Genomic DNA, 24054 nt, shown 5'->3' on the forward strand with positions numbered 1-24054 from the left:
CAGGCATTGCCTCTGCTTCACAGCCTACTGGGCAAGGCTCCTAAGCCGCAGGCTTCAGGCAAAACAGCCCCCAATTCAGAAGACAACTCTGGGACACTCTCCCGAGTCTAACTGCAGGCCTCAGAGAATGTGCAGCCTCAGCTGTCCCCATGCCAGGCCACCCACCCCTCCCAGTCTGGGGCCACGTCACCACACTGGCATCTTCAACAGCTGTCCAGGGGATGGCTGCAAAGCAGGATTGTGGAGGCCTCAGCCAAGGGCGTGCTCAGCTCTGAAACACTTTCCAGAGCCTGGCCAGTTGCCTGGGGTTTCGCAATCAGTACCTCTTCATGGGCTTCCTCTAGTCCCCACACTGCAGGCACAGCCAGGACATAATGCAGAGGAGTAGCTGAGGACCCTGGAACTGGAGCACTGAGGTGCTCTGGCTTTCAGGTGCAACTCAGCTGAGACCCGAGGTCACTCTCTAAGAGGGCTTGGCCAGGCCTTGACTCTGGTGAACAGTTCAGGAATGCATGAGCTGTGGACACAGACAGGGGCACTGGCACTTGGAGTCTGGCCAGGCCTGGGGCTCAGGGTACAAAGCCAGTGAAGGGGCTCTCCTCTTTCCATTAGGTCCTCAGGCGTCAACACTTAGAAATCATGAAGGCTGAATCATACCCCCCAACCCCCTCAGGGTGTCCACTTCCTAATCTTCAGAACTGACTGAGTTAAGGACCTTGAGAAAGAAGATTCTCCTGGGCTGTCCAAGTGGGCCATACATCCCAATCACTTGTCCTGCCAAGAGGGGGCCGAGGGAGATTAGACCATAGCAGAGAAGGCGCTGTGGCCACAGAGCAGAGACTGGAGTGACAGAGCCACAAGCCAAGGGTTGCTGGCAGCCACCACACGCTGGGAGAAGTAAGGAAGGATGCTTCCCCAGAGTTTCTGAAGGGAAACAACCCTGCTGACACCTTAGGGCCTATTTTGGGCCTAAACTCCAGAATTGTCAGAGACCTTTGTTGTTTCAAGTCACTAAATTTGTGGTAACTTGTTATAGGGAAATAAGAAACACAGGCAAACATCAACCACTACAGGGCAGAAGGCCCCCCCTTCTAGCTGCTAGCATTAACAATTCTGTGTGTGACCCCTGCCTCTGCCCACCATGCCTCACCCTTCTCCCTCTCACCCACTGCATCACCAAGGTCTGGTGATCTACCTGCCATCAAATGGAGTCTAGTCCACTTCCCAACTATGAATTGGCCCCACAGGGGCTCAGTCTCTCCCCACAGCATTGCTCTGATCACCCCAACAGCCTCTAATCTAGCTAACTAAAACACAAAGCTATCTGTTAAGGTCCTTTCCTGCTGGGTCTGTCCACCACCCACAGGATGCTATGTGGATCCAGAACATTTGAGGCTACGGCCCCCAAATGCTCCCAAAATGAGCTCTCTCCCTCCATCTCTTGGCCTCACACACCTTCCGGGAGCTATACTCCTGAGCCCACCACACATCGGATCTTCAGCAGCCCAGAAAACTCCTACCCTGTTCAAGGCCATGCAATGGAGACATACAGCAGGTCAGGAGGAGGAAGGGCTATGGCCACTGGGTAGCAACTTCAAAGCCAGCCACACTAGGGTAGCAGAGGAGCCATGAGACACCAGGCCTTGTTCTTTTCTTTCCTAGCAGGCTTTCCTTGGCAGCAGCAAGGCAGAGAGCTCCCGAGGGTAGCATGCCTCCTCTGCCTGCCAGGGAGGATGTGGCAGCCTGACAGCAGTGGGCAGAGGCTTGGCACTGGCTGCTTCAAAGGAGGAGGGAGCCAAGGTCACAGGCACTGAGCTGTCTGGTTTCTTTTCCTTCAGCCAGGTCCCAATGCAAGGCCAGGCAAGGCAGGATGGGAAGCACCTGCTTAGCAGGTGCTCACTATCCCTTCTCTGCCCCAAGCCTTGCCCTGGGGGCTGCATGAGGCCTAGGAGAGCGAGAAAGCAGAGGACCCTCTGCATCCCCTATAGCACAGGCAGCCAAAGGGGGAGTGGGTTTTGTTTCCTCTGTTCTGCTTATACAGAAATTTGAAACAACATTTCAAAATCAGGACAGTTCACATAAAAGTTCTGCTTCTTGACAGTAAGAGGACCGGCTGCCTCAGGCCCACACTCCTACCAGGTGTGCGGCAGGGGCACTGAGGAGGGGCTCCCTTCCCACAGTGAGGCCAGGGCCGAATGACGTGCTACCACATTTCTTGCCCTACGGCTTTTCTTTTAGCAGAGACATACTCTGTGTCCATTTTTATATCAAAAGCAGGAAAGTGAAAGCCAGGCCAAGGGTGGAGATAGTTATTTTCCTTCTCCTCCACCACCATCTTCATTGGCAGTACCTGTCGGGCCCCACAGGCCTCGATGGGCTTGCAGGACTTTCTGCAAATGGTACCAGATGACATGCCCAGCACGTGACCCAGGAATGGTTCCCACTGCCTGGGTACCTTCCCAGAATCCCAAGCACAGCCTCTGTCAGACAGCCAAGGCCTTGGCGCCAACATCAAGGCTGACTTCTCTGTGTTAGGGTCAGCCCAGGCACAGCTCTGTCCAGCCTCCTCAGACCTCACAGTCCGACTGAAATTGCACCAGGGTGTGCACAACAGACAACTCCCCATGCCACATGCCAGATGGCCAAGCAGAAACAACAGGGTGAGAAACCTGGCTGGGCCGTGGCTGAGCACTGTCCCCTGGGGAGTGACGGGTGCCAGCAGCACTGCCTCTCTGCACATATACACCATTCACTGCCCAGCCAGTGGGACATTGATTCACTTCCCGAGTGGACTGAACAGGGGCCCTCAAAGATAGCAGGTTCTAATCCCCGAGACTGCAAATGGTACCTAATATGGCAAAATGACTGTGCACATATTAGATTATGGATCTAGAGATGAGGAAATGATCCTGGACCATCATGGTGAGCCCTAAATGCAACATCAAGGTAAAGGGAGACTGACATACACACAGAAATGAAAAAGGTGATGCCACAGAGCAGAGACTGGAGCAAAGGGGCTGCAAACCAGGCATACCAGCAGCTGCCAGAAGCTGGGAGACGCAAGCAATGTATTTTCCCTTGAGCCTCATGAAAGAGTGCGGCCCTGCTGACAGTCATTTCAGCCCGGTGACATTCATATCAAACTTCTGCCCTCCAGAACTGTGGAGAAAAAACTGCTGCTGTTTCCAGCCACTCAGATGGTGTAACGTGCTGTGGAAGCCTGTGACTGAGAGAAGTGACAGCTTTGGATCACCAGAGCACACTCTGAGCAGGCATCCAGTCGGGCTAAAGGCCTTGTCCCTCACCCAGCTGCCTGGCTCCCCCTCCTAACCCCAAAATAGGCTGACAAATGGCAGCCAGGGCAGGGCTCATGTACAAGCTGGAACTTGGGGTGAGGCTCTGGTCATGTATGTGTCTCAGTGCAAACACACACGCACACACACATATTCACACACATAAATCATACACACCAATATAGAGAGGCCCATGTCACACATTGCCACCCATCAACATACTTCCCTAGACACAAGACTGGCTCTAGGGAGGGCAGAGAACAGCACTCCAGAACCTGAGAAAGACCCAACCCAAGAAGTCCTGAGAGCCCCTCCATTGCCTCTCCCTAAAAGGCAATCCTGACCTCAGACCTCTACTCTCCCACTTCAGCTAGGCACCCAGTCTAAGCAGAGCTAAGCAGAGAAGCACCTGCAACACCTCTAAGGCCAGTCAGGAGAAAAAAAGTCCTCCTTCCCCCTCAAACCTCACCCACTGTAAATCCCCCTCCAAGGTCGAGGGCAATGCTACCGTGTGCAGAGCTGCCCAGCGCACATCTCAGCGCGTGGCCTGAGTCTGCAGGAGATATGGTAAACCTTCACTTTCCATCAGTTTCCCTGGGCAATCTGCGCTCCAGCACCCAACCTGAATGACAGAGACAATGAGTGACAACAATGCTCTGAGACTTAGTGAGAACCCCCCAAATCACCCCAGAAAGCCTGCTGGTTGCTAAGGGTAAACAGGGAAACATGCTAGGAGACCCAACTCCAGAGGTGTATCCCCAACCACACAGGACCCATCATATCTACTTCTCATCAATAGCAAATTGCCAAGGCATCTCAATCTGCTTCCAGAAGTTGTGCTGGAAGCACAAAAGGAAGTCCTCAATCAGTGGCCCCTATGTGCTCCCACCTGCGCCACATTGATGTCACGGTTCTCATCAGAATTCACCAGAAGAGTTTCCTAGCTTACACACACACATACACACACACACCCTCCCCCCCAAAGCCTTTGCACAGAGGTCCTAGGGTTCTGTGCCCAGAGGGCTGTATCCTCTTGCATGAAGCAAGCAGGCCCAATCAAGGACCCTGCCTTCACATATCTCAGCTGAAACCAGTGGCCCTGACAAAGCCCAGGCTGATGGAAAGCTGGACTGTCTGAGGTCACCTCAGGCCCTCAGCCGGCATAAAATGTGTCTGGACTCCCTCCAGCCAGCCAGTGGGTCTTAGTCCTGGGCTGATCAAGAACATTCAGGCACATCCAGGGAGAAATGTTCTTGCACAGTGTCATGCTGACCCTGGGTAGGCGTGTCATGGAAAGAGAGCTTGGCCTCAGATCCTGGACTTGTGTTCTGGACCTACAGCCTGCAGCCCACAGCCTGCGACGGGTTCCCTCTCCCTCCCCTATCATTTAGGGCAACCTCAGCCCATGACCTGTGCAGATGGCCTTCCCCAGCATCTTCTAAGGCCAATGGTTTCTAGACTTATTCTGAGTTTGAAATTCCTTTCCTATGTTGAATTTTCAAGCTCCCACCAAAGATGCATGGATCAAAGGATGGAGGAAAGGATTCCACAGAAGATGCCAGAATACCAGCAGAAACCGGGAAAATAAGGCAAGGCTGACTTAGTCATAGGAGAGGGCTGCCAAGTTCAGGAAGCCAGGCACCACATGGAATTTGGGATCAGAGACATGGTCAGGGCACCTGGCAGCAGACTCCACCTCAACCAGCCCACACAGGGGCCCTGGAATCAACCTGTACCTTCCAGTGGAGGCCAAGAAGCACCAAGCAATTTACAAAGTAGTCAGGCCCTCATCTCTTAGATATGAAACACAGGCATTTCTAATTCTAATAACCAAAAAAGAAAGCAGAGGCCAGAGCCCCAAACTTGCCCAGGAACTCTAGCTAGTGAGGAACAAGGACAAGGCTCACTTCGCCTGTCCTGTTTTCACTCCTGCCTGCATGCGATGGGGTTGCTTTCCATTCCTTCCCCTGCATGGAAGTCCAAGGGTGGGAAAGAGGTGGAAGGAACTGAAGCCGAGCAAGGTGGGTGGGCAGCGCCTGTGATCTGGCTATTGAATGGATTATAATTCATCACCTGGGAAGAAGGACCCACCAGGAGTATTGATTGGCTCTGGAGAATGCTGGGCTTTCTGACAGAACTATTCCTTTGCAAAAGCATCTGACACACCTCTTGAAATTAGAATGGTGCCCTGCCAGACTGCACCCAATTTATCTGTCAAGTCTGGAAATTAGAGAGACCTAAAATAAATGAGCCAGAGCTGCTTGGGGTGTCCTGATAAATCATAGCTTGGGTGGGCTGGCCCAGTGGGGCCTTCAGAGACTCACTATAAACACAGGCAAAGGAGCCAAATCCAGGCTTCCATGCTTGTCTGTCATCCACCTCCTGTGGCTATCCACAGCCAGGGGCCCAGGTAGAGCCTGAGGGCTCACCTCACAGCTGCCTCCCCACTCAGCAAGAGCCAAGTGCAGGGAGGTGACCTCATCCACACTTTGGGGTCCTGGAGACAAGAGGCCTGCTAGGACCATGGTGCGACCCCAACTACCTGACCTTGATGCAACCGAGCATATGAGTTTCTAAGAATGCTGGGGAGGTTTGGGGTGGCGCTTCCACCAGGAGGGTTCTGAAAGGCTGCTGCTAGGGGCTGTCACCATGCCCGCCAAGCAGCTCCTTCCAGACTCCCAGACCCAGAGCTTGTGCACAGGATGCTGGGAGCACCACCCCCAGGTCTTTATGGTGCAATTCCCCCCCTCTCCCAGTAGCTGGCTGGCTTCTGGGAGGGGCAGAACCACACCGACCTTTCCCTGAGCAGCGAGGGAGGGTGGGCACCTCTGCAGCAGATAAGCGCACAGAGGCTAGGAGACAAGAGCTATGGGGTTGGGGTACAAATAGATGTTATCTTCAATGGCACAGGCTCAAACACAGGCATAGGACTCTAGTTGGAGGTGCAGGACTGGTATGAGTTTCCCCTGCTCCCTGACACTTGCCTACCCTTGGGCTGCAGAAGGTAGCTCCTCTGACAGCATGCACTGCCCACTGTGAAAGCCCTAGACCTGCAGACTTGTGGCCCACGTGCACAGACAGCAGAGACCCCTGCCCCCCTGAGCACCACAACACCCCTACTGTGCCATGAGGTCAGCTAGGATAGGGTTCAGCCTCAATCTGGGCCCAGGCTTGCAGAAGGATGCCTGGACTCTCCAGGGGTACATCAAGGACTCACCATGCAGCCCACCCACATGCAACAGCCTTACCCGTGTCCAGGGTCTGTGGGCCCCCCAGAGGGGGAGGTTTAGAAGTGGGCAGCCGGCGGTACACCACATGCACACGGCCCTGCTCAGCCTCCTCTGTTGCCAGTCCCTTCTCCAGGGGCTCAATGAAGAACTCTTCCTCCGCCACACGGATCAGGCCAGCCTGTGGAACAGAGATGAGATGGTCGAAATCTAGCTCGCTCAAACCGAGGAGGGGGAGCAGCATGGAGCGCCCCAGATGACCAGGTTCAGGCCCCCAGCCAGGATTTAGGTCTGAACCCTGAGCCTGGGAGGGCAGGGGCAGGTAGCTCTAAGGGCCCCATCTGTCCAGTGCCTCCACTTCTAGTCACTGGGGCCCAGAGCACTGGCTGGGGTCGAGACTACAGAAGGGGCTCTTTCTGCCTGGGCTGCCTCCAGGAACCCAAATCCAAAACAAAAGTCAAAACTATTAGTCAAGAGGTTGACTAGTGCTTGTGCAGTTTGACCTAACTAGTATTTTTAAAGTTCTGAACCCAACACTCAAAATGAGATTCCATGTTTCAAAACTGAAATTCCAGCTTTCCTTGGAAAACACAAGCTCAAACTACAGTGGAGGCTAAAGCTGGAGCATGCAGCACTGCAGCTGGCCACAGTTCCCATGGCCCCACCATCTACCCCTTAGCCGTGCTGGTCACCAGCTCTGACTCCACAGCAACTGAACAGCTAGTCATTAGCTATGGAAAGTCAAGTGGAGGATCATCAAATTACTGAAAATGGAGCTACCACGTGACCCAGCAATTCCACTCTTAGAAATCTACCCAATTGCTACATGCAAAAGAATGAAACTTGACTACTACCTCACACCACGCACACAAACCAACTCAAAATGGATTAAAGAACTAGACATAAGACCTGAAACCATAAAATATATAGAAGGAAATGTAGGCGAAACATTACATGACATGCACCTCAAAGACATCTTTACAGACACATCACAGACAGCAGATAGTGAAGGCAAAGATAAACAGCTGGGACTACATCAAATTAAAGAGCTTCTACACAGAAAAAGAGACAATAACCAAAACAAAGAGAAACCCCACCGACTGGAAGAACATTTTTGCACACAACACTCATGATAAAGGACTGATCACAAAAATCTACAAAGAGCTGATGAGACTCAACAAGAACAAAGAAAATAATCCAGTCAAAAAATGGGCAGAAGAGCTAAAAAGAAACTTCTCCAAAGAGGAAATACAAATGGCCAACAGGCATATGAAAAAATGTTCAACATCACTTGTAATCAGGGAAATGCAAATCAAAACTACAATGAGATACCATCTCACACCAGTGAGAATGGCACATATTAAAAAAACTAGCAACAACAAATGTTGGCGAGGATGTGGAGAAAAAGGAACTCTCCTGCACTGCTGGTGGGAGTGCAAACTGGTCCAACCACTATGGAAAGCTGTGTGGAGATTTCTCAACCTACTAAAGATAGAGCTTCCACATGATCCAGCAACTCCACTTCTATGTATTTACCCAGAGGACACAGAAACTAATTCCAAAGAGCACCTGCACCCCTATGTTTATAGCAGCACAATTTACAATAGCTAAGCTTTGGAAACAACCCAAATGCCCAAACATAGATGACTGGATCAAGAAGATGTGGTACATATACACAATGGAACATTACTCAGCAATCAAAAAAGATAAACACATGCAATTTGCAGCAACATGGATGGAGCTGGAAGGGATCATGCTCAGCGAAATAAGCCAGAAAGAAAAAGAAAAATACTGGATGGTCTCACTCATAGCAGGAATCTAGAAAACCTAAATAAGGGACCAGGAAAAAGAATAACTATAAGAAAGAAAAAATTAAAATCAACAAACAACTATGAACCAGAGACACACTATGGGGGGGGGAAAGGTGGGATTGGGGTTAATATAAGGGGGTTGCAATTGTATGGAGAATATAAAAATGAAATTTAAAAAAAAGAGAGAGAAAAAAAAAAGAAATCTGCCCAAAGGACACAAAAACATTAATTTAAAAGGATACTTGCACTCCTACGTTCATCACAACACTATTTACAATAGCTAAAATATGGAAACAACCTGATTGTTCGAAAACAATGACTATATCAAGAAGATGTGGTATAGATACACACACACACACACACACACACACACACACACTGAAATACTACTCAGCAATGAAAAAAGAAAATCATGCCATTCGCAGCAACATGGATGGAGCTGGAAGGGATTATGCGCAGTGAAATAAGTCAGAAAGAAAAAGAAAAATATAAGATGATTTCACTTATAGGAGGAACAGAGAAACCATACAAGGGATCAGGGGAGAAAAAAGACAAAACTAGCAGTCAAACTATAAATTGGAGACATTTGTCAGGGGAGAGGGAGGGAATAGTATCAAAATGGGAGAGAAGAGCATAAGAAACTATGGTAATGGTTCACAGGTGTCTTGGTGGTACTAATTTATGCGGACAACAGCTGAGAGGAGAAATCAGTGTATAAAAATGAACAGCAATGTAAAAATATATAAATAAATAAATTAGAAAAAATATAAAGTACCATTGAAAAAATAAAATTATTTTTTGTCTTTTGATTTTAAACAGTTTTATTAAAATATGTCTTCAAGAAAATTCTTTTGGATGGAAATTTCAGGGTGCTCTATTAGCTTCATAAACTTGGATGTATAAATCTCTCCCCAGGTTTAGAAAGTTCTTAACCATTATTTCTGAAAATAAGTCCTCTGCCCTTACTCCCTCTCTTCTTCTGAAACTCCAGTGATTTACTGATTTCTTCTTTTATTGATTTTCCATAGGCTTCCCCCCTTTTCATTATGTTTTATTTCTTGTTTCTCTAACTGTATCATTTCAAATGACCTATCTTCAAGTCCACTGATTCTTTCTTCTCTTTCGCTCAGTCTGCTGTCTACGCTCTTTACTGAAATACTCAGTTCAGTTCAGCTCCAAAAATTCTGTTTGGTTCTTTCATATGTTCACTATTTCTATTGAACTTCTCATTTACTATTTTCCTGATTTTGTCACATTGCATACCCAAGTGCTCTTGTAGCTCCCTGAGCATCTTTAGAATTGAATTCTTTGTCAGGCAATTTACATATCTCTAATTCTTTGGGGTCAGCTACTGGGAATTTACTGTGACTTTTGGTGGTGTTATGTTGCCATGATTCGTCATGATTCTTTAGCCTGGCACAGGTATCTGCACATTCCAGACTTCATGGACTGGGCTTCAGTTAGAAATTACCTTCATCTGTGGCTAGAGGTATTGTAGTGCATACTGTGACTCCAGATCTAGTGGGGCAAGGTACCAAGTATGGGGATATGTAATGGTTCTGGGTTGGTGGGGGGGGGGAGCATGATGAGTCAGTGGCTCAAACTGTTAGGGTCCACAAAATCAACAACTGTATAGTCCTGTGCAAGTACTGTAAAGGGTCTACAACAGCAACTGCAAGGGCTACTGGGATCCTCAGCAGTGCCTCCAGGTCCAGTGGCCATGGACCAGGGCAGACATAGTGGTGGCCAGAGCTAGTGGTATACACACACTCAGTTGCAGGGACCAGCTTCAGATGCCTGTGTAGTGACAAGAGCCAGCTGCAGACACACATGTAGTGATAAGGGCCAGGACCAACTAAGAGGACTGGGCACAACTGTAGGCACACCGAAATCTACCAGGACCATAACTGCTAATGTGTATGCTTGTGACTGCAACATCTTGCCACAGGCACACACATGACAGTAGAGGCTGGGTGTCAGGTTGGCAGATGTATGTGCATAGCTGGAGGGGTTTTACCAGACCTTATACATCATGGTGGATAGTTTGCCATTTACAGTAATAGAGGTTAAGATTGGCAGCCCATACAGAACCTATGTTGGGGAGTTAGGGAGGGAGCAGCAAGGACCCAGATGGCTGGTATCCATTACCATTAAATGCCTGTAGGTAAAATATCTTAGTAATAAATTCTGTAGGAGGACCACAGCATCTGTGATGGCCACTGGTTTCAACAGGGAACGTTCCTAAGGTCATCAACAGAGCAGACCACTGGAAGCCATGGCCACTCCCATTGTGTGGTAGATACTGGTAGGCCCTGCCCTTCTTCCTTTTTCCTTTCATTTCTACATAGCTGAGCTTTGAGAGTCTCTGGGTTGTTTAAAACTAAAGTAGGTCCTTCATGCAACAACCCTAAAGTCAGGGAAAGTTGGTCACTCACCCCACTCTCCCATTGCTGGCAAGAGATAATCTGTTTAGCTGTGGAGTTCCCTCTTGGCATTTGGGATGATGCAGGCAAAATATAGTTGCTATTTTTTTCCTTTTTATGTATAATTATTCTCAGATTTCACTGTTCTAATGTGTTGCTGAAGTTCCTTCAATGGACTTCTGAGCTCTCTCCAAGCTGTTTGTGGATAGCTATCTAATTGTTGATTTTTGCTGGGGGTTGAAGACTGGGGTTTCTTACTTTGCCAACTTGGTGACCTCATGCTCTGACTTAAGGAGCAGAGGATTTCACATAAATGACCAGGTTTCCAGATTCTCTCAAAACAATAGAAAAGCTGGCATTCCCTACTGCATGTTAGACATACCAGCTAGGACCAGTCAGGGTTCCTGGGGTTCTCCCCTGAAGCCCCCACAGCAAATACAGCTCTTCCAATACCTTGACTTTAACCTCCAGGCCAGTCAGAGAATAAGTTCTGTTGTGTACAGTAATTTGTTATAGTAGTCCATAGGAAACTAACGCGGGGGTTCCTGGTGGGTGGAAGCATGAAGGGGGCTACTAGTTTTTGAAGGACCCAGGAGGAGAGGGAGACCTGTGAAGACACAGGTGGCATCTTGGATTTCTGAAAAAAGGGATCCAGGAGGCAGAGTAAGGGCAGGAGCCATAACTTTGGGGGCTCAATCCAGGGGAATAATGTCACGAGACCTTGAAGGAAGGAGAGGAAAGGCCCAAGGGAAATCTGTAGTCTCCACACACTAACTCATTCCTGGGCCCCAGTCCTGCAGTGCCTGGAGGGGAATGAGCAGGTCGAGTGACTGAATAACATGCAAAACAGATGGACCACTATAAGATAACACAGGCAAGGAGGCAGGGACAATGTGACCACCCTTTCCACTGACCCCCTGGGTGACAGCATTTACAAGAGTTATTCTAAGCTACTGCTGACATTTCCCATGTTTGTGGTTTGGGGGCAGACTGGTGTCTCAAACCTATCTTATTAATGGAACTCATTCAAAAATGTGTGGGAATCAATAGCGGGCCAGCAGTGGGTGAGCATGGTCGGAGGAGTTCAGCATTCTGGGTTCCCGGCACCATTTCTGTCTGGCCAAGTGACCTCGGTCAACGTGCCAAAGATTCCTGGGCCTCCAATTACTTCCCTGTAAATGGGATCGGTTGTCCCACACCTTGAGTGGTTGCTGCAGAAGCATATGTAGCCTGGGCCACTCAGAACCAGAGTACATATGCCTGAAATCCAAATGATATCAACCATCTGCTTGCTTTCCAAATGAGAAAACTGAGGCTGGCAAGGGTGGGATTGGGGAGTAGGAAAGGCTTGCCAGAGACACACAGGGTGAAAGAATCAGATCCTCAGCCCTAGGTAAGAAGAATACCTCCCAGGTGGGCCACCGGACCAGGCCAGGCATATAGTGACAGTTAAGGGCAGGACATGTGGTTTAGTGGAGTGATCACTCCTCTCTGGAGTGATCCTTACATCCCAGGCTCCGAATCATTTAAACCATGGCCCAAGGCCCTAGGTCATCATTCTGGAAGGTTCCAGATTCACAATGACTCAGAATCCAACCTGTTGAATAGCCTTCGCTGGCCTGAGAAAGCCCAGGGGACAGTTTGCAGTCTCTCTGCATACCAGAAATTGGGTTATCCTCCCTAGTAGGCCTCCTGGTGGAAGGTCACTGAACTGACCCTAGGGTGCTAAACTTGTTAAGTGCTGTCCTGGGCCTTGCCATGATCAGGAAGCCAGGAACCAAGCTGGCCAGGCGGCCAGGCAGTGACCCTCCCAGGTACCTATCAGAAGGGCACTAAAGCACAAAGAGACAAATCAGAAATAAGACACAAACTTATCCAGTTTCCTCAACCAACCAGGTGCCTCTAACTGACAGTACTCTCAAGTGGAAAAGTTAGACACATTCCTCACCAGAATCCATTCACCTCTGTTAGGCCTGCGGAACACACACATGGGTGTCACCTTGATGACCATGGGTGGCTCAGGCCCCAAGACCAGTGGTTGATCACACTGAGACCAAAGGGTGGTGACCACCCTTGAGATTGGCACTTAATCACCCTGAGACCAAAGGCCACCCACTTCAAGACCAATGCAGACCATCCTAAGACCCATGGATGGCCACCTGAAAATGAGAGATGATCACCCCCCACCCCAACCACACAGTAATGTTCAGAATGGTCTCTCCACAAAGAAATCGAGGGTCATGTCATTGCCTGATTTTTCAAGCATTTTAGCATTCATCCCAGAAATGATCTGTCTAAAAAACTGCAAAAGAAAATTGACAAGCCGAAGCACAGACATAGACTCTGTTTTGCCAAGCTTTTCCCAGGACCTTGATTTTCACAATGCCAGTGGCAAATCTGTTTTTCCATGTAATTTTTATTAATAAGAACCAGTTTACTTTCCCCACTCAATAAATATTAAAGAAATCCCTGAAAAACACTGGTCTGCAGGGCACTCGATCAGAGGCCCACACATGTCTGTCCAGTCTGGCATCTTCCAAAAAGCCTGGCACCCGACCCTCATTCACATCTCAAGTTCCCTTCTGCTCTTTCACCCTGTGACTGTTGCCAAGCCTGGCCTTGAGGGAGCTTTTAGAAGGACTGGCCCCGATCACAGGTGCCGTCGCAGCAGTTGGGAGCCCACTAGACCTTTGGTTCTCAGATCTCAGTGAATGAAAAGACCCCTGTTCTGCCCCTACTTTAATCTGCGCCCTGTTCCTTTGCTGTTTGGCTTGTGATGAAGTAGTCACTAGAAATAGAAACTAAAAGCTTAATATCTATAATAATCCAAAGGCTCAAGAGATATCTCCTGTGATGATGAATTTTAAAGTGTTCGCTACAGACACTCAAAGCTGAGGTGTGCAGGAATCGCAGTGTGCACCCCCGTTCCCGTCTGTGAGGTGCCCGGGTTGCCACTTCACCTGCTTTTTCCATGAGAGTCACAGGTTGCGGCTTGTGGCAGGCAGGACCAGTCTGTCACTAGGCCTTGTCATTCTCGTAACCTCTGGATGAGGTCAGGAGTCCCTCAAGGTTGCAATGGTAACAACCAACAATCAAAAGGAAAGAAGAGGAGGCTCCCTGGTGGTGCAGGCAGTCAAGTGCCGCACACAAGCTGTCCGCGGCCTCTGCAGCGCGGGTTCCGTCCCAGCTGGCTGGCGAGAATCCCACATGGCGCGGCTGACCTCTCCTGTCTCGCCCGCTGCTCCCCTCAGCAGTGCATTTCGTCAGTCTGCCTGTTCTGCTCCCTACTGTGTCTCAGGTGAATCCTCTCACCCTCCCGCACATCTGTCTGTACCCTGGTTCTTGTATAAAAATAAATAAATCTTTAAAAAAGGAAAAAAGAAACTGGACCAAAAGACAGAGATCCAGATTTTGAGAGAGGACCAGGCAACCTGTGTCTGTACCAGCTCCCTGTCACTCCAAACTCAACCTTGACCTGAAACACCCAATTCACCTCCCCTTGCACCTAAAACTTTGGCATCTGGTAAAATTCCTGTAGCTGAAAAGATTTTAGCTCTGAGAAAACCATGTTCTTTCTCCCCTTATTTTGGTAATGAACCCACAAGACTCAGTTGGGTAACAGGGACCAGCCTCCCGGCAGGGGAGCATTCCAAGTGGCCCGGGCAATGATGCTACTGGTTTGCCGTCCTCGCTGGCTCCTTCAGCGGGAGTCAGGCTGCCACACGAGCAGCAGGCTCGCAAGTGTGATGGCAAGAACCTGGTCTGTCATTTGACTTTGATGGATTGCAAAACAGATGCCCTCCAGGCATTTCCCCCCAGCTCTGGCTGCACTCTTTCCCCTCCCAGCTACCTGGGGAAGACTAAGGATGGGGACAAAACCCCTCATCACTGAGAAGTCACAGGGGTGAGAACCAAAGTCCCCATCAGGTTTAAGGCCCTCGGTGTCCTAGTCAGTGGGGGGGTCCTTCACAATTCTGCATCACAGAAGATGCTTTGCATTCTGAGTTTCCACTTCTCTAGCCACCTGTGGGGAGATGACCAGCTGCAGGTGCGCACAAGTCCTTTGCTAAATCTCTGCTTCTCTCCTGTGCCTCTCCGAACATCCCCTTCTGGGGGGCCTGCCAGTGGGTGCCCTTGAGGAGGAACAACTGACATCCCTGCCTTCTTCCTCATTTGGGAGGAACACTTGCGGCCCACGCCATGTGCCACAGCCTCCTTCCTCTTAGAGAGCCACACATCCCTTGTAGTTGTCCTCCCAAGTCAAAGGGGAGGCCGTGGTCAGGGGATGAGCCTTTCAAGTTTCTCCAGGCCAAGCGACCAGACAGGGCTGTCTCTGAGGGCCACAGAGTCCTGCCGAGTTCAGCCGGCAGCCCTGCCTCTTCGTAGACCAGCTTTCTGGCCTTTCTTCTTACTCTAGACAGTCCCTCTTTTGCCCTAAGCACCCACATAGTCAGAGATCTGCTTTCAAATCCTGGTCGTGCGCCAGCCTGCTCTCTCAACAGCCACTGTCTCTCCCTTGCAAAGTGAAGAGGGGCATCAGGTGGCCTGTGCAAAAGTAGGGGTTATCCTTCTATGCAGGTGGTCCCTGACTTATGATCTTTCAACTTTACAAGGATGTGAAGGTGAAGTGTAGAAAGTGAATTCTGATCTTCTGGGCTAGCAATATGCATAGTGCTGGCATAATGCTGGACCGAGCAGTGAGCCACAGCTCCTGGCTCTGAGATCAGAGGGCAGACAAGTCACTCTCTACAGTTTTGCACTTTCAGCATGGTAGTCAACATGTTATTATAAAATAGGCTTTGTGCTAGATGATTTTTTCCAATTATATTAATATAAGTATTCTGAGCACATTTAAGGCAGACTAAGCTATGCTATGACATTTCATTGGTCAGTTGTATTACATTATATATAGTATACAATAGCATATAGTGGTAACATTTTACATGCTAAGTTACATATTATTATATATAATTTGGTAATATAGAATATATACTAATGTTACAATAAATAGAATCAGAGATAAAATCAGATTTTTTAAAAAGATATATTTATACAAGAACCGGGGTACAGGCCAGATGTGCAGGAGGGTAAGAGACATCACCAGAGACAGAGCAGGGAACAGAACAGGCAGACTGACTGAAATACACTGCTGAGAGGAGCAGCGGACGAGATAGGAGAGGTCTACTGCACCATGAGGGTATCTCCCTGGCCGGCCGGGTTGAACCCGTGTGCTGCAGAGGCTGCAGACAGCTTCACAGTGCTGCGCTTAACCACCTACACCACCAGGGAGGCCCTAAAATCAGATTTTTTTAAGTCTACGCCTTGCAAAAAAAAAAATTACAGATCTCTCCAATTTATTGTTAACTAAGGAAGACAGGACCCACTCCAGGAAAAACAACACTCTGTAAAGTCAAATATATCTCTGTGCCTGATGTCAGCAATGCCTAACAGTTCAGGACAAGGGCTCCAAGTCACCCTGCTTTGGTCTAAATGCTGACTTCTGCATTCGCTAACCATATGGACGTGCTGAGCCTCAGTGTCACCTGAGTCAAGTGAAGATATAATGGTATTTGCGGTTGGTGTGGGGGTTGAATGAGGTAGAGCACTCAGCACGGCGCCCAATAAACCTGTTATCATCAACATAAAATGAGAGTTTCTAGAAATGCCTAACAAAAGTTAATAGTATCAAATTATGGTATGGTTTTTGCTTTTTTTATTAGTATTTGCTGTATGTTTTGAGATTTTTATAAAGGGCATCTATCAAAACACACTGAGGAAAGGAATAAGGAAGCAGGTGCAAGGAGAGAAAGATAAGGGAGAAAAAGAGAATGAAGATGTCGGCAAGAGTGCCTCTGGGGACCAGCACGGAGACTACCATTCGCCTTCCCTTTACATCAGGGAGACCCAGACTGGCCCCCGGTGGGAGCTGGTCTGTGCAGTCAAGAGTCCAGACCGTCCGCACTAGGCAGACTGCAGCACACGAGTAGTGCTGGGGGTCCTCTAGGAAATGAAGCTCACCTCCTGGTTGGCCACGACAGAGAGTCAGCAGGTCCAGACCCTGCAACCATAATGGGCCTGTCCATCTATCGCAAGGACTGACAGACCCCCCCACCAGATGCTCTGGCTGACATTTCGGCAGGTCTCACTTAGCATAAAGACTGAGTTGGGGAATGTCCCCAGTCACACATTAACATTCACATAAATAACAGGGTTCGCCTCATTACAGAAGAAAAATGACTGTTGCTGCTGGAGCGTTCACCAAAATATCAAAAGGTGGAATTTTTCTTTCTGAGCTCCCATATTTCACAAACTAGAACCCAGTAGACCGTGGCCTTGACAAGGGAGATGAAGGAGAGCTCACGGAGTAAGGTCCAGCCCGAAGACCCTCCCCTGGACAAGCACCAGCCCTGGGGCAGCCCAGTCCGTGCAATCACATACCTTAGTGCTGCTGACCTTAATGCCAGCCTCCCTTAGCCTTCTAGCCTCTGGCTGAGCAAGGGTCAGCAAGTCTGAGCTCAGCCACCCCTAGCCACATCCAGATAGAAGCTGCACAGTTTGGTTGGGCTCGGGGGAGACGGGGGTGGCACTTGTCTAGGAAACCCAATATATGTTTTTCTCCTCTATGTGTGTTACTTGGGTTGCTGAGGATGAATATGAGAGGGCTAATACCTCCATAAACAATGTCACTGGTGGCAGGAACCTCCTGCCACGGTGTCACCAGCCACCTACACTCACAGACTCCAGGCCCTACGGACACTACCACACCCAACTAACCCAGACCTTCAGGACACTCACCCTGAAGAGTAAAGCCCACAAAATCCCCCTGCTAGGCCACAGTCCTAGCGATCCCAGATCACTCCCTTGGCTTTCACACAATCTCCCCCGGCATTAGCCAGCTCCTGTGCTCCCAAAGGATGCAACCAGCACTGCCTCCCCCATGGTGCTGAGGCCAGTGCCTCCTCTTGCACCTTTGTCTTCATCTGCTTGGGCTGCCATAACAACATTGTGTAGTCTGAGGAACTTCAACACCAAAAAATCCATTTCCACACAGTCCTGGAGGCTAGAAGCCCAAGATCAAGGTGTTAGCAGGGCTGGCTTCTCCTAAGTCCATTCTTTTCAGCATGCAGATGGCAGTGTTCTCCTTGCGTCATTACATGGTCCCCCCTCTGTATTTGTCTGTGTCCAACTTTCCTCTTCTTACAAGGCCCCTAGTCACACTGGATTAGGGCACCACCCATACTCCATCATTTTAACCTAATTTTCTGATGGAAAAGACCATATCTCCAAATATATTCACATTCTGAGGTACTGGGGCTTCAAGACGTCAATGTCTGAATGGAATTGGGGAACGTGGGGTAGGGGGGCAGGAGGGAGGAACACGGTTCAATCCAGAGCAGCCTTCATGCTCCAAACTCACAGAATTGGAGACGGCTGCTGGCAGGTGAGGTGGCCAGACATTGCTGAGCAGGGCTGCTGCTCAGAGAGCGCTTCTAGACAGCAGAGAGGAGGGCAATCCCTGGACAGGATGCCCACAGTGGGCCGGAAATCAGGCAAAGAGAAAGACTGGGACTCCAGCAAAGCCGGAGCCACAGGCTGGCCACGTGAGACTTGCAGCTCTCCCTCCTGGAGTGGACACTCCTGCTCCCTCACAGAGCAGTGAGTGCAGGCCCAGTGAAGGGGTGGGGATGCTGCTCAGCAAGAGGCAGTGAGCAGGTGTGAGGACACTGCTTTCAATCCAACTCGACTCTCTCTCTGGGAACCAGTGGGAGCCCCGTCCCAGAGCCATGTTTGGGGCAGCTCCAGGCTGATACCACCCTCCATTCCTGTGGACAGGATGGTTATGGCCCCAGAAGTTGGCTAGGGCTCCCCATATGCCCATAGAATTCCAGTATTTTCTGGGGATCCCATGGCTGAGATTATATAGCTGCTGAAAGATACAATTTCTCATGAACAGCATATCCAAGACAAAAGGCAATATCCTCTCCAGAGAGGAAGCCCTACGTGCAAGAGCCCAGGAGATAGCACCTTGCATCCTCCTACACAGACGGTTCTTCCTGGGGGTCCACTTGGCCAGAGGGAGATAGGCCTCACCAAGAGTTCAGTCACCAGGTTGGTGGGAAAAGGCTTGTCTGGCTGGCAGGGCTGCTATTCAGGGAGCCAAGGAGCAGCCCATCCCTATGAGAAGCCTCAATCCTGATCGAGCGGGGTGGGGGCAGGGAGGAGACAGCCAAGGCCACAAGGCCACAGCAGAAAGCAGGACACTGGAGCATGCTCACAGAGCTGCCCAGCAGGTGTGCCCCCAGAGGCAGAGCACACACAAGTACCCTGAGAGGGGAGGTACAGGCCACCAAGCAGACCACCCAGGCAGGAACCTGCCCTTCACTGTGTAACAAGGGCTGCTCTTCAACCTGAGCCTCTGTTTCCCCAGAGTTAGAATGAAGCGTTAGAAAGTTAGAAAGAAAAACTTAGAAAGAAGAGTGGGGTCTCCACGCCCACGAGTGCTGGGTGCCCAGGTCTGGAAGTTGCCCCAGGCCCAGGAACCTGGCTTTCATGTTCTCATGGGTCGCACCTCCCTGGGTCCCCCAGCCACCAGTCGCTCTCCAGACATCTCAGCACACAGACAACCTGGCGCCCTGCCCAGCTTGGGTTTCCTTCACATCCGGCTTCTTTCCTACCAGGATCTCTAGAGCCCGTCTCAGTATCTGGAGCAAGCTGACCGATAGCAGCCCTCTGTCCGCCTGCCCAGCTGCTTCTCCAGGGAGGAGAGCCTTGCCAGGGCCCGAGGCTCTCTGCCACTCCTTCTTGTCCAGATTTCCCAAAACAAAAACCAGGCCACGCCATCTGACAAACGCTCTTGTCTGGTTTATTTATGGGAAGAGACAAGGCTATGAAGGCCAGGTTTTCTGGGCCATGGCCAGGCTGCTCCATGGGCCTTCAGATCCTGCCCATGCTGTGTCCTCGATTGCCAAGCTTTTATCCATGGTGAGGGGCTAAGCCCCAGCGCCAGCAACCTTGGGATGTTTATTAATTAATTCCAAAGTCAGGATGGCAGTCCACATGGCCTAGGTTCCATGTGGGTCACTGGAGCCTACACAATGACCAAAGCACCAAGTCCAGCATAAAGGCAGGCTCAGTGGGCCCCCCATCACTGAATGCTGTGGAACATTCTGGGGAGGCTGGCATGTGGGATCAGATACTCTGTGGGTTGCTATAACCCACAAGAGACTGGGTTCCTAGGGCTCATACTGGGAAATAGTGGCAGGGGTCAGAGTGTGTAAGCTAATAGCAGGCAGAGAGTCCACATCTTTCCACGCCTGGGCTCCCAGGGTCCGCCCTGGAAGCTGGTCTGTTCTGGCAAGTGCAGGTCACACCCACCCATGGGCATCCAGGAGAGAAGGCTATTCCCAGGTCAGCTCCTTCCTTCTGGGCTCCGCTCACAATTATGCAGCCTCCTCAGATACAGCTCACCTCAGCACCCATGTGAAATGGAGCAGGCACAATGGACAACAGTACAGTGATTCCTCCAGAAATTAAAAAAATCACCATGCAATCCAGCAATTCCACTTCTGGATACTACCCAAGAAAACTGAAAGCAGGGCCTCAAAGAAATATTTCTTTTCAAAAGAATACTTGTCCACAGCAGTATTGTTCACAATAGTAAAATGTGGAGGCAACCCAAGTATCCATCAACAAGTGTACGGAAAAACAAAATGTTGTGTATGGTCTCATGCCTCACTTAACCACAGGAATATGACCTGAAAAACACATGCCTAGGCAATTTTGTCACTGTGCAAACATCACAGAGTGTAATTACACAAGTCTAGAGGGTGTAGCCCACGACACACCTATGCTGGAACACAGGGATCACCATCATATGTGCCATCCGCAGTCTATGGGAACATTAAGTGGCCTATGACCACAGCCACTGGAATATTATTCAGCCTTAAAAAAGAAGGAAATAGGACACATACTATGACATGGATGAACCTGGCAGGTATTATGCTAAGTAAAATCTGCAGTCACAAAGACAAATATTGTATGATTTCACTTATATGAGGTACATAGAGTAGTCAAATTGTAAAGACAGGAAGTAGAACAGTGATTGTCGGGGGCTGTGGGGGAGAGGATAGGCAGTTATTGTTTGAAGGGCACAGAGTTTGTGTTTGGGGATGAAGACAGTCCTAGGGATAGGTGGTGATGATGGCTGTACAACACTGGAACCATAATGTCATCGAACTACACACTTAAAAATGCTTATGATAACAAACTTTATGTTAAGTGCATTTTACCACAATAAAAAAATTTTAGTCACACTCAAGCATAGCAAAAGGACAGATGATCCAACCTGAAGGTGTTCTCAAAAGGTCAAATCTGGGATAAAATGTACAAGGTAATAAATAATGATCGTAATGGATTAAAACCCACAGAATAAAATGCCCTAAGTCTATACTGGTGTAAATAAATAACTGAATAACAAATAAATGAGGAAGAAGAACCAGCTCTTCCTTACAATGGAATTCGATCATTAAATTAGAAGAAACAATGGAGATAGAAAATCACCATAGAAATCACCACAGAGGCTAAAATCGGTGAGTGAACATTATGATGAGAAACAGAATGCATAATCCCAAAATACCTCCCAATGAGATGTTTATTAATTAGAAAGGGAAAGACAGTAAATGCACAGGGGGGACCCCAGCAACAACACCTTAACCACAGGGTGAAGGTCACCACTGCCACCTTAAGGCAACTGGCCGGCACACTCCCTTGTGCTCACAGTGCTGCCTCTGGAGATTCCTGCCCCAAATGCATAAACTTGATCAACCCGGGGGGAACATCAGCAAGTCCATCAGGGGCCCTTTCTACATATACCAGCTCCTCTTCAAAAGTGTCCACATCAGGAAGGACAGACCTCACGCCATCTCAGGAGAGACACAACAAAAGGTCTCATGAATTCTGCACAGGGCCCGAACCGGAGAAGAGATGGGAGCGGGGAAACGGACAAAGTTCAGATGTTGCCTGGAGTCTAAGCCATTTCTAGAACATCGTACTAGAACACCTGAATCTCCTGGTTTCAACCACGAGTCATTGTTCCAGGTTATATACACTGTTAACAACAGGAGAAGCTAGGATGAGGGCACAGGAAATCTCTATGTTGTTTTTTAGACTTAGCTCTAGGCCTAAGATTATTTTAAAATTTTTTAAAATTAACACATAAGTAAAATGGCACCCCAGGCTGCTCTGGACACCTCTGACCATTCATTTTTCATCCTTCACTGGTCACCTGTTGGGCACATATGAGCTATCTCCCCTGAAACAGAGGCACCCACTTTTCTGCTGCATGCCTGGATGGGCCCTGCAAGAGCGGTGGGCCCCAAGGCACAAGCAGTAGTGCAAAGGCCCCGAGAAGGAAGAGAATCTGGCATGTTGCAAGAAAGTCAAGAAAAAGGTGAGGGTAAGGCAGCGCTCGCAGGCAGAGGCCGACAGCTGCCCTGGACCCATGGGGCCCTACTGCTCCCGGGCAGCATGCTCCAAACCACCGTCCTTTACATGCAGTCTGCCAGCTCCTGGAACTTCAGGACTCGTGCCTGTCTGTCCCAGGGCCTGCGTGAGCAAACCACTCCTACTGACCAGAAGGGAATTTCCTTGTGGACATACATGGGACTGAGTCACCAGAATGATGCCAACACCTTCATTTAGTGACTCCCACTCACATCAGACACAGAATGAATTCAGGACTCGGATCTAATGCCCACAGGTGGTGCAACCTTGAACTTGATGCACATATGTGGGTTCGTGGGTTGACTCTTGTCCATCCACGCTCCAACGATGATGCCACCTCTGGGTTATGGCACCCAGCAGCAGGCACACTTTCCTACGTACTCAGGGAGGTACCCCATTCCCCTGCAGGCTCCACTGGGCTGGCCAAACCCACTGGCACTGAGGGCTCTCGGAGCTATTGTCCTGCGTGCTCTCCCACCTCTGAGCCACACTGATGAGGCTTTCCCAGGCTGTTCTGAGGAAGGATGGCATGACTCCCATAGTAGGGCTACTCTTCTCGCTCTGCCTGCTGGTGGCAACATGCGGAAGGCAAGCCTGGGCTCAGTGTCAGATATGAACCCATTCTAGCCTCCACTTACATTACAGACATGCTCATTTAATGACAGGAATATGTTCTGAGAAATGAGCCATTAGGCAATTTCATCATTGTGCAAACATCATAGTGTTAATTACACAAAGCCAGATGATCTAGCCCACTGCACACCTAGGCTGTGTGGCACAGCCTGTTGGGACCACTGTTGTATAAGCACACGTGATCCATCATCGGCCAAAACATTATTCTGCCACACGTGTTTGTCTACAAGTCCCCAGTGATAAATGTAACATGACCAGAAACAACGGTTCATGTTTTCCTGCACACTCTGGGTCAGATCTGCAATAGTGGTCATTATCAATGAAGCCTGCTAACAGCCTACGAGAGAGCCATAAACCAGTGTTCCCGGGTGGATGAACAAGGCAAAGCCAGGAGAAATACAGTACCCAGCACTAAGTAGGAGAGATTTGGGAATAGTGTCTAAGCTATAAACCACAAGCAGATTCCAGAGAGCCATATATTAGAAGTAAAAACTACATTGCTATCTTTTCCCCATTGTGAGAAATATAAATATGAAATTAGCCAGGAACAGCACACCCGACAATAAAGAACACAAAGAGATGGTTTCTGGGCCTGAACAGGAAGAGATAATGCCTGAACCTAGGAAGGATCTTTGCCTGCTTGAATGAATGCAACAGGTCTGTGCACCCCCCCCCATTCCCATAAATCTGCAGCCGTATAGATCATGATACCCACATGAGCTCATGGATCTTGAAATGCATTTTTTTTCAAGATTTTTTTATTTATTTATTTATTTATACAAGCACTGGGCCAGAGTGGGAAACAGAACAGACAGACTGATGAAATACACTGCTGAGGGGAGCAGCGGGTGCAGCAGGAGAGGTCTGCCATGCCATGTGGGACCCTTGCGTGCGGCCGGGGATCGAACCGGCACTGTAGAGGCTGAGGGCAGCTTTGCAGCCCAGCGCTCAACAGCTGCGCCACTGGGGAGGCCCTTGAAATGCAATTTTAATCAAATTGTTCATATAGGCAGGGGCCTGCCAAACTTATTTCCCGGGGACCCCTGCCCACCCTAGAGGCATCTGGGGCAAGTCTAGAAGAGACTGCTAATACAGAGCCTGGCAGGAGAGGATGGAAGTCAGCTCATTCAACATGACTCTTCCCAGAATTTACATGTGAGACAGA

At 49.3% G+C, this 24054-nt stretch overlaps 1 protein-coding gene across 1 annotated transcript in view; it reads right to left on the reverse strand.

Moving 5' to 3' along the window:
* Window positions 1-24054, reverse strand: part of ADAMTS2 (ADAM metallopeptidase with thrombospondin type 1 motif 2) — a gene marked incomplete at both ends in the record, with an annotated part of 215062 nt that overhangs the window by 129491 nt on the left and 61517 nt on the right. The window contains one exon of the mRNA XM_084244362.1: window positions 6542-6701. Coding sequence (XP_084100488.1) covers window positions 6542-6701 — 160 coding nt within the window. The remainder of the gene's footprint in view (window positions 1-6541; window positions 6702-24054) is intronic.

This window comes from Talpa europaea (assembly GCF_964194135.1).
Source record: "Talpa europaea genome assembly, chromosome: 9".
Taxonomy (NCBI): Eukaryota; Metazoa; Chordata; class Mammalia; order Eulipotyphla; family Talpidae; genus Talpa; species Talpa europaea.